The 11,666-nt window shown below is 50.1% G+C and overlaps 1 protein-coding gene across 2 annotated transcripts; it reads left to right on the forward strand.

Moving 5' to 3' along the window:
* The first annotated feature begins 4,764 nt into the window (after positions 1-4,764).
* cd99l2 (CD99 molecule-like 2) lies at positions 4,765-10,472 on the forward strand. 2 transcript variants are annotated; one of them, XM_062449070.1, is made up of 5 exons: positions 4,765-5,086; positions 8,841-8,912; positions 9,068-9,109; positions 9,254-9,335; positions 10,456-10,472. In XM_062449070.1, exons 1-4 carry the CDS (start codon positions 5,029-5,031, stop codon positions 9,331-9,333), a joined length of 252 nt encoding a protein of 83 aa, XP_062305054.1. In that variant the 5' UTR covers positions 4,765-5,028; the 3' UTR covers positions 9,334-9,335; positions 10,456-10,472. The 2 variants fall into 2 exon arrangements, with proteins under 2 accessions (XP_062305054.1, XP_062305053.1); XM_062449069.1 differs by lacking the exon at positions 10,456-10,472 and having other exon boundaries at positions 9,254-9,351.
* The last annotated feature ends 1,194 nt before the right edge of the window (positions 10,473-11,666 follow it).

An 11,666-nucleotide genomic window follows, 5' to 3' on the forward strand; every position in this document is an offset into this window, starting at 1 on the left:
CTCCACCAATGTACACAGCCTCGCGCTAGCTCAATACGAGAACGGCCTGATTGGCTGCTAGCCCTCGCGGTTCAAAACAGCCTCCACTCGCGCTGATTGGGGAGAGCATTACGCACGCTCCGGATCCCTGCGCCGCTACTGGTTGAGTGGTGGGCCCTGTCATACACACCCCTTTGAAAAAGAGCCGCTCCTATAACTTTTACAGTAGCAGAGTGAAGATCATAGGTCTGAGCGGTACTGTATAGGCGCGTGGATCACCGTGCATGGAGTATACGGTTCAACTACCCACCGTCATACACACCGGCGCTCGTACGCACGTCCGTGGACGTTCCCTCTGTTTTTGCGGAGAGTGAAGAGCACACGCGTGAGGATAATTTAAACAATTAGATAAGCCGTTGTATCAGTTATTTTCATGACAAGAATGTTTACATGGAAATAACAAGAAAACGGTGTACTAGCCTACCTAGGCTACACAATTATGAAAAACATTGGATGCAATCATTTAATTAATGGTTAACAGTACACCGTGTGTCCCCTGTGTATCGTGTTGTGTATTTATGTATAAGCTGTCAACAGCTTTGCATTACGTCTTGCGCCATACCTGATTATTGTATTCTAATTACTGCAGTAACGCCGCAATTTCCTCTTGGGGGATGAATACAGTAGTACCTCAGCACGTTATCACTAGTGTCTCATCTCATATCAGTGTTGAGTATTGATTTGTTTACTTCGTAACACCCAGGCTTAAACATCAACTTAATAAAGTCATAGAAATAAACAGTATGAATCGGTAATAACTTCTAGAGCCTATTGATTTTGTTCCCACTCATAGCGTTTAGCTCTGTAGCCCACATCCATACCTGGCCCTCTCTAATACAAAGTTCTCACTTACTTTAAGGCTCCAACCCTGCTCCTGGAGAGATACCCTCCTGTAGGGTTACACTCCAACCCTGCTCCTGGAGAGATACCCTCCTGTAGGGTTACACTCCAACCCTGCTCCTGGAGAGATACCCTCCTGTAGGGTTACACTCCAACCCTGCTCCTGGAGAGATACCCTCCTGTAGGGTTACACTCCAACCCTGCTCCTGGAGAGATACCCTCCTGTAGGGTTACACTCCAACCCTGCTCCTGGAGAGATACCCTCCTGTAGGGTTACACTCCAACCCTGCTCCTGGAGAGATGCCCTCCTGTAGGGTTACACTCCAACCCTGCTCCTGGAGAGATACCCTCCTGTAGGGTTACACTCAAACCCTGCTCCTGGAGAGATACCCTCCTGTAGGGTTACACTCAAACCCTGCTCCTGGAGAGATACCCTCCTGTAGGGTTACACTCCAACCCTGCTCCTGGAGAGATACCCTCCTGTAGGGTTACACTCCAACCCTGCTCCTGGAGAGATGCCCTCCTGTAGGGTTACACTCCAACCCTGCTCCTGGAGAGATACCCTCCTGTAGGGTTACACTCCAACCCTGCTCCTGGAGAGATACCCTCCTGTAGGGTTACACTCCAACCCTGCTCCTGGAGAGATACCCTCCTGTAGGGTTACACTCCAACCCTGCTCCTGGAGAGATACCCTCCTGTAGGGTTACACTCAAACCCTGCTCCTGGAGAGATACCCTCCTGTAGGGTTACACTCCAACCCTGCTCCTGGAGAGATACCCTCCTGTAGGGTTACACTCAAACCCTGCTCCTGGAGAGATACCCTCCTGTAGGGTTACACTCCAACCCTGCTCCTGGAGAGATACCCTCCTGTAGGGTTACACTCCAACCCTGCTCCTGGAGAGATACCCTCCTGTAGGGTTACACTCCAACCCTGCTCCTGGAGAGATACCCTCCTGTAGGGTTACACTCAAACCCTGCTCCTGGAGAGATACCCTCCTGTAGGGTTACACTCAAACCCTGCTCCTGGAGAGATACCCTCCTGTAGGGTTACACTCCAACCCTGCTCCTGGAGAGATACCCTCCTGTAGGGTTACACTCCAACCCTGCTCCTGGAGAGATACCCTCCTGTAGGGTTACACTCAAACCCTGCTCCTGGAGAGATACCCTCCTGTAGGGTTACACTCCAACCCTGCTCCTGGAGAGATACCCTCCTGTAGGGTTACACTCCAGCCCTGCTCCTGGAGAGATACCCTCCTGTAGGGTTACACTCAAACCCTGCTCCTGGAGAGATACCCTCCTGTAGGGTTACACTCCAACCCTGCTCCTGGAGAGATACCCTCCTGTAGGGTTACACTCCAACCCTGCTCCTGGAGAGATACCCTCCTGTAGGGTTACACTCAAACCCTGCTCCTGGAGAGATACCCTCCTGTAGGGTTACACTCAAACCCTGCTCCTGGAGAGATACCCTCCTGTAGGGTTACACTCCAACCCTGCTCCTGGAGAGATACCCTCCTGTAGGGTTACACTCCAACCCTGCTCCTGGAGAGATACCCTCCTGTAGGTTTACACTCCAACCCTGCTCATGGAGAGATACCCTCCTGTAGGGTTACACTCCAACCCTGCTCCTGGAGAGATACCCTCCTGTAGGGTTACACTCAAACCCTGCTCCTGGAGAGATACCCTCCTGTAGGGTTACACTCCAACCCTGCTCCTGGAGAGATATCCTCCTGTAGGGTTACACTCCAACCCTGCTCCTGGAGAGATACCCTCCTGTAGGGTTACACTCCAACCCTGCTCCTGGAGAGATACCCTCCTGTAGGGTTACACTCCAACCCTGCTCCTGGAGAGATACCCTCCTGTAGGGTTACACTCAAACCCTGCTCCTGGAGAGATACCCTCCTGTAGGGTTACACTCCAACCCTGCTCCTGGAGAGATACCCTCCTGTAGGGTTACACTCCAACCCTGCTCCTGGAGAGATACCCTCCTGTAGGGTTACACTCCAACCCTGCTCCTGGAGAGATACCCTCCTGTAGGGTTACACTCCAACCCTGCTCCTGGAGAGATACCCTCCTGTAGGGTTACACTCCAACCCTGCTCCTGGAGAGATACCCTCCTGTAGGGTTACACTCCAACCCTGCTCCTGGAGAGATACCCTCCTGTAGGGTTACACTCCAACCCTGCTCCTGGAGAGATACCCTCCTGTAGGGTTACACTCCAACCCTGCTCCTGGAGAGATACCCTCCTGTAGGGTTACACTCAAACCCTGCTCCTGGAGAGATACCCTCCTGTAGGGTTACACTCAAACCCTGCTCCTGGAGAGATACCCTCCTGTAGGGTTACACTCCAACCCTGCTCCTGGAGAGATACCCTCCTGTAGGGTTACACTCCAACCCTGCTCCTGGAGAGATACCCTCCTGTAGGTTTACACTCCAACCCTGCTCATGGAGAGATACCCTCCTGTAGGGTTACACTCAAACCCTGCTCCTGGAGAGATACCCTCCTGTAGGGTTACACTCAAACCCTGCTCCTGGAGAGATACCCTCCTGTAGGGTTACACTCAAACCCTGCTCCTGGAGAGATACCCTCCTGTAGGGTTACACTCCAACCCTGCTCCTGGAGAGATGCCCTCCTGTAGGGTTACACTCCAACCCTGCTCCTGGAGAGATACCCTCCTGTAGAGTTACACTCAAACCCTGCTCCTGGAGAGATACCCTCCTGTAGGGTTACACTCCAACCCTGCTCCTGGAGAGATACCCTCCTGTAGGGTTACACTCCAACACTAACCTAGCACACCTGGTAATTAGCTGGTTACAGTATTGAAGGAGGTTAGTTACAACTGTGGTTGAAGTAAAACCCAACAGGAAGGTGTCTCTCCAGGAAGAGGAAAATAGCCAACCTCATGAATCTACATTTAAGTCTTGGTAGTGTACCCAAATCGGTGACCTATACCAAAAACTGTGACCAAGGATCGCTGTTCAGGAAATGTTTGAACCCTTACCCTTCCCCCAAACCTAAGACCACTCAGTTTTTCTTTTTAACCCAAACCCAAACCTAACCCTTCCCCCAAACCCAACCCATAAGACCATTCAGTTTTTTCTTTTTAACCCTACCCAAACCTAACCCTTCCCCAAAAACCCAACCCATACCAGTAATCCTAACCCTAACATTTGCTGAACAGCGACCCTTCTGCTACCCTCTGCCACTACACACAGCGACAAGACTGACTGAGGCACATATCAACGCTAGGTGGCGCCCTTTCATTCCCGAAGTTGTTGAATCCAGTGTTTATTTATAAAGCTCCTTGGGCATAACTGTTTGATACTTTGATCAAATCAATAATGGATTTACATGCTTTTGATTAATCATTGAACCTTTCAACTGCATTGAATTGTGTGTGTGTTTGTGTGTGCAGGTGTGCGTGCGTGCGTGCGTGCGTGCGTGCGTGCGTGCAGGCAGGCAGGCAGGCAGGCAGGCAAATAGAAACACAACATAAAGATAACATAACACAAACATAACCAGACACAGTGTCCAAGTCGGTCTTCTTCTCTTCAGTTTTAACACACCTTTTAATAAACCGTTAAGGTCATCAAGGTCATTCCAATCTTATGACTAGCTTGAAGCAATTAAGTCAAACCTGCAACCTGCAACTTAAACATGTATTGGCGGCTTATTTTAGAAACATAAAACAAACTTTAGAAATTCAAATATAAAAACAAAATGTACATAAATGACAGAATGGCCTTGGTTTGATATGAAATTCATATTTGTCTTGAGAAAGAAAATAACGTGTTTTTAATTTAGCCGGTGTCTGCTAGTCTGTTTCTGCAATATACCGTATATTGGGGTGAGGATCCGCCCTTCGCCGTTGTAACGTGATTCCTAGCGCTGGCTGACTGTCGCTCTATCGTTTGCTTGCTGAGGTAAACCACAGGCGCTATCGCACTGCAGACTTCGTTTTGGTAAAAGCAGCCAACTGTTAGCGACTGTCGCACCGACGAGCACAAAGATTTTTTTCGGATCAAAGTGCAGAGTGGACTACCGGCACGTTAGCGTTAATACAAGTCCCGAACAGACGGAGGAATATTGCGGTGTAACGTTAATTTCGCTCGAACTAAGCGGTCGCGGTATTATAGGACACTTTTGTAGCAATGGGGAAATTTTCGGCGTGGTCTCTTTTTCTGGTCGTGTCTGTGTTAGCAGTGAGAGGTAAGCCACACTCCTCTTTGTCGAGGTCTCCAGTAGCGCCCCCACTTCATCAGATTTTATTTCGGCCATAACCGGCTTTTCTGTAAGTTTTATCTCACCATATAACGGTTCAGGAGCGAGCCCGCTTTGGCAATCACATTATGAGCTATTGACACGTTGAGGTAATCCAGATGTTTTAAACCAAACCCCGGTAAAACAGTAAGACGTGGTTCTGTGTAGCCGTATTTAGCCTACTAATGTGCCATATGTTATAACAACGAAGCGGCATGATTGTCCTTTCACCAATCATTAACCAGTATGAATATTTTATAATGTAGTTTTATAATGCAATCAAAATTATATAAGATAATGTGGTTTCGGGTAACCAAAAAAATTATTTTTAAATCACACACCAAAAAAAACCGGCCTCATCATTTTCTGTCTTTTGCAGTCTGGTCACATAGCTTGACAACCGGTAAAGGAACATTGTGCAAACAAACACATAAAAGCCGGTATACCGACGAATTGAACACACCCATAGAAATACACTTGAGAAAATCCAATCATTGTCGATATTTTATATGTTTTATCTCAAATGGGTGTTATTTGAAGTTTTCTGGTGCTCTGAATTGATTTCTGTTGAGGAAGAATAGACCAAAGAAGCCTTTAAAATATCATTTAAATTTTTAGGATGATGGGCATATTTTATTGCCGGCAAGCACACGCGGAATGATACAGGTTACTGTATGACCAAGATTTGTCCTTGGTACTGTGAGAGGTTTGTCTCGCCTAGTCAGTGTGTCTATCTCCCTGTTCTCTACCCCCATCTCGCTCTCCTTCTCTCTCTACCCCCATCTCTCTCTCTCTCCTCTCTCTACCCCATCTCTCTCTCTCCTTTCTCTACCCCATCTCTCTCTCTCCTTCTCTCTCTACCCCATCTCTCTCTCTCTCCTTCTCTCTCTACCCCCATCGCTCTCTCTCTCCTCTCTCTACCCCCATCTCTCTCCTTCTCTCTTTACCCCATCTCTCACTCTCCCTTCTCTACCCCATCTCCCCATCTCTCTCCTTCTCTCTCAACCCCCATCTCTCTCTCTCGCTATCCTCCTTTCTTCAACCGTTTTCTCCATCGTGGCAGGTGCAGGTGCAGGTTCAGACCTCGGTGGTGCCAGCTTCCTCCTCCCTTTTCACGCACACGCACAAAAAAACCGTCTCACACACACACACACACACACTCCATCATTTGAGTGGCGTGTCGGGGGGGTATTGTGAAACTTGTCTCCCGGCTCCATTGTCTTGGATTAGCAGGGATACTCTGGCTGGCGTTGACGCTGGCGTGGTGACCTGTTTAGAGTCTGGACCAGCAGAGACGAGACTGTGCTGCCGACTAGGCATCATTTAGCTAGCGGGTCTAGATTCAGAGGAGGGAGGGAGAGAGAGGGAAGAATGGAGGGAGGGAGAGAGATGGAGAGGAGATTGGAGGGAGGGAGAGGGAGAGATGGAGGGAGCAGGGAGGGAGGGAGAGGGAGAGATGGAGGGAGCAGGGAGGGAGGGAGAGGGAGAGATGGAGGGAGCAGGGAGGGAGGGAGAGGCTCAGCTGCAGTCTCTCCTTTGAGAAAGAAGTGTGTGTGTGTGTGTGTGCACGCGTGAGTTTTGGGGCTTGAGCCACACCCTTAATTAAGGGTAATATGATCAATCCACAGGGCTGTGTGCTGTGTGGTCATACAAGTTACCAATGAGTTACTTGTTCTCATTTCGTTTCTTGGAAAGTTCTTAAAGATTAAACTGTAGGTTTCTGGTCTATTTCTGATTAGTGATTATAACATTCATATATGCGTATCATGAATAACGTTAGGGATAATAAGGGACCCCACATCACATTTTAACAGCAAAGCTGTCGCAGCCAATAGAATCGCCAGATCCATTCTTGAATTGAATCTACATTAGAATGATGTCAACATTCTGAATCCCCAAGTCTCACCTCCCAGGAGAGAGAGAGGGGAGGGAGAGAGTGGAGGGATAGAGAGAGAGGGAGGTGAGTGTACTGTGAGGGGTCGGATGTAAGAAGTCACATGACCTACAGTTAGGGTCATATGACAATACTGATGCAATCCTCTATAGACAGGGACAGACAGACACACTCACAGACAGACAGACAGATAGATAGACATGCTCACAGACAGATATGCTCACAGACAGACAGACATGCTCACAGACAGACAGACAGATAGACATGCTCACAGACAGACAGATATGCTCACAGACAGACAGACATGCTCACAGACAGACAGACAGACATATAGACATGCTCACAGACAGACAGACAGACAGACATATAGACATGCTCACAGACAGACAGACAGACATATAGACATGCTCACAGACAGACAGATATGCTCACAGACAGACAGACATGCTCACAGACAGACAGACAGATAGACATGCTCACAGACAGACAGATATGCTCACAGACAGACATGCTCACAGACAGACAGACACAAACAGACATACAGCCTCCACCTCCCTGTGGATTTTAACTTTGTTGCTTTTCTTTGTGTTACGACTCAAGGACTCACCAAAGTGGTAACTGTGTCAGTGTGTGTGTATGTGTTAGAGTGTGTGTTAGTGTGTGTGTCTGTGTGGGATATTCTTCTGCTGCAGGCTGAAGTAATATCTTTGACACCCAAAACCAAGACACTGCAGACTGCAGCAGATTCTGCAGAATCAGACAAACTTGACTCTAGAATACTAGATCAGACAGGATGTCTAGCAGTAATAAAATAGTCTTTAGTGTGTGTGTGTGTGTAGTTTTGAGTGTGTGTTCCGGGGTGTGTGTGCAAAGTGGAAAAGGTCGGGAGTGTCTAGAACATGCTGGGCAAGGGGGAAACCTGACGACCAGGGTTGAAGAACATTGTAGAGTCTATAAGTTACAGTATATATTTAGTATATATTTAGGAGTGTTATCAGGGTCTGGCCAAGACCAGCTGGGTTTCAGATAACGTCTAGGTGTCTGGTGCAAACACCGGCACCGCGAGGCAGTGTGTCTGTTCCTCTGACTATAACATCGATGGATCCGTCTACACGTGTGATAAACCCTTCATCTGTGTCACACAAACGCCTCTCACAGGCTGACGACACGCCACGGTCGCTCACAGAGGACTGGAGACGGTCTGAAGGGGGACGTAATGTGCGTGTGCATGTTTGTGTGTGTGTGTGCCTTTCATGGGTGTATAAAAGGAGCTTTGTCCGTGTGCTGGAAGAATGCAGAGAAGCTGTCATGTTGGGCTTTGTTGATATCCCGATATGATGCCGGTATGCTGTCAAGCATTCTTCACACACACACACACACACACACACACACACACACACACACACACACACACACACACACACACACACACACACAAAGGAATGTGGGACACAGCAGTTGGGAGGCAGCTAAAAGAATAGCAGTACAGATCCAATACTACTTCTTCATATTAAGGTGGGTTATGTCAGTCAGATGGTGGTGACCCAGCCATAGGTTTGATCCCTCTCTGAACCAACTTTTGTAAAAAATAATAATTTCAGATTGTGATTTTCTAATAAATGTTTAATTTCCCTCCCTCCCTCCCTCCCTCCCTCCCTCCCTCCCTCCCTCCCTCCCTCCCTCCCTCCCTCCTCCTTACTTCCCTTCCCTCGTCACCTTCATCTTCCATCCCTCCCTCCTTCTCTGCCTCCCTCCCTTTTCGTCTCCCCCTCCCTTCCTCCCCGCTCTCCTCCCCCTCTCCTGTTGTAGTTCTGTCCCAGGACGACGACCTTGGCTTTGATCTGTCTGATGCCATAGGTGAAGATGCCACCTCTAAACCTGGTAAACACACACTCACACACACACATCCTCAACCAGCACATACACACACTCAACCTCCACACACACACACACTCAACCTCATACACACACACACACACACACACCTGTTGAGTAAGGAAGCTGTGAGATGATTGATTTTCTCCACCTCTTCTCAGAATCCGTGAAACCTAAAGTTTTGCCAGGAGCTGGAGGAGATGGTAAGAACCTTAGGTAGAAAACAAACAACCCCAACTCCACACCACTATGTTAAGGTTGCACTGATAACCATAAGATCACACTTAAGGCGCACCTGATTTCATTCACCTGTCACCACCAACACACTGAACCTTATGACCTCACAGACCTCGACCTGGCTGACGACGCCCCTCCTACCAAAGCTCCACCCCCCAAGGTTGTTCCAAGACCACCAAGGCCCCTGTGAAGCCTAAGCCCAAACCAGGTGAGGTGGGGGGGAGGAGGGGGAGGGAGTCTGGGAGGGATTGAGGAGGGGGAGGAGGGAATCTGTGAAGAGGGGGGGGAGGAGGGAGGGAGTCTGGGAGGATGTGAGGAGGGGGGACAAGGGGGATGAGGAGGGAGGGAGTCTGGGAGGATGTGAGGAGGGGGGACAAGGGGGATGAGGAGGGAGGGAGTCTGGGAGGATGTGAGGAGGGGGGACAAAGGGGGATGAGGAGGGAGGGAGTCTGGGAGGATGTGAGGAGGGGGGACAAGGGGGAGGAGGAGGGAGGAGTCTGGAGGATGTGAGGAGGGGGGACAAGGGGGATGAGGAGGGAGGGAGTCTGGGAGGATGTGAGGAGGGGGGACAAGGGGGAGGAGGAGGGAGGGGAGTCTGGGAGAGGATGTGAGGTAGGGGGGACAAGGGGGATGAGGGAGGGAGGGAGTCTGGGAGGATGTGAGGAGGGGGGACAAGGGGGATGAGGAGGGAGGGAGTCCTGGGAAGGGTGGTGAGGAGGGGGGACAAGGGGGGGGAAAAGGGGAGGAGGAGGGAGGAAGTCTGCTGGGAGGATGTGAGGGAGGGGGGGGGGACAAGGGGGAGGAGGAGGGAGGGGAGTCTTGGGAGGAATAGTGAGGGAGGGGGCGGGGTTACCTATGTGTTCGTCTCTTCTTCTGTCCACCACTGACACTTAGAAACTGGTTCACTCCAAACAAACAACATGATCACTCGCTTTTATCTAAAGAGATGTACTGGGGTGATTTAAACCTGCAACCTCTTGACCTACAATCAAATTCTCCGTTGAGCCACACCCAATCCCCATACCCATTCACCCCCCCCAAAAATGTACCTATGTACAATGTTGTTACTACAGTTATTGCTATGTAGGTACACAATAGTTAACATAACCCTTCTGTAAAATGTAACCACTTAAACCATCAATAACCATCATTCAGCGTTCCAGACTAACCATTGCAGACTAGACTGTGGATGTGCTTGTGCGGTGACCCCACTAACCCGTAGCCCTGCCCCCGTTCACAAACAGACGAGACCCAGGCTGATTTCTTTGCGCCGACGCTCCGCCCAGGCTGCTTCCCGACTCCTCCCGTTCCCCAAGCACCCCGCGACCCAGGGGCCAGCCCGGTTGGTACTCAACTAGCCGACCCCCTACCCACCCTCACTCCACCCAATCAATCCCTCCGTCCATCCATCCCTCCATCCCATCTCCTGACCTCTAAAGCCACAATCCACAACAGTGCCAGGCAGAGTTGTTGCGTCATCCTCGGACTATGGCTTTTGAGCATCGCCACGGACGCCAACTTCAGTTGTAAACACGACTGTGGTGGCCGCAGATGAAGCACGCCAGATTCCATACCTTCATGTAGCCTCCGCTTTCCTTCAGACACGATCCCGCTGTCGTCCCCGGCGCCGGCGGCCATCTTGTCGTTCCGTTGTCTTGTCTGTGTTCGTGTCCGTCTGTCTGCGACTCGAAAGCCGGACGTTTGACCTCCGACCTCGTGGGGTTGGTTTGTGTGAACGCTCACTGCCATACTCGCCTTCCCTCTCGTTGTGTCTGTGTGTCGCACCATCGAACCTCTGCTCTCTCACACACACACACACACACACACACACACACACACACACACACACAACACACACACACACCCTCTCGTTATGTCTGTGTGTCGCACCACCGACCCCTCTGCTCTCTCACACACACACACACACACACACACACACACACACACACAGATATTCTTTCTCTCACACACAAACTTACTAGCTCTCTCTCTCTTGCTTTCTTTCACACACACTGTTTTCACAAACTGTATCTGCATGTTTCCCAGCATAATTGTGTTTGTGTTTGTGTGGTGGGACATCTGTGTCTGTCTGCAGTTTCTGCTCATTCAGGACCGCTGCCAGAATGTGACCAGACAGGACATTCTGTCCTACATGAGTTTGGGCCTAAACTGTGATGATTGACTATGAACAGTTGGAGGAAGTGCTAGGCTAAGACTTGTTGGGTAACCGGTCCAGTGTTAGGAGGTTAGGTTGTTATGGTTTTGGGGTTACTGGATCCTAAAAGGGGAGGACGTTTTGAAGGGCAAGCGATGTTGGGGTCAGAGTGTTGTAGGAAAGTGTCAGGCGGTTGTCAGGGCGTTGTCAGGGCTAGGGTTGCCCTCCCCTCTTCCAGCTGACCTTTGCCCTTTGACCCCTGCAGCTGGAGAGGACTTCGACCTGAGTGACGCCCTGGACCCCAACAACGACATTGGAGGGAAGGACAAGAACAAAGGCCAAGCAGGTGGGTGCTTCCTGGTCCCCTG

The sequence above is a fragment of the Osmerus eperlanus genome, chromosome 23 (assembly GCF_963692335.1).
Source record: "Osmerus eperlanus chromosome 23, fOsmEpe2.1, whole genome shotgun sequence".
In the NCBI taxonomy this organism is placed as follows: domain Eukaryota; kingdom Metazoa; phylum Chordata; class Actinopteri; order Osmeriformes; family Osmeridae; genus Osmerus; species Osmerus eperlanus.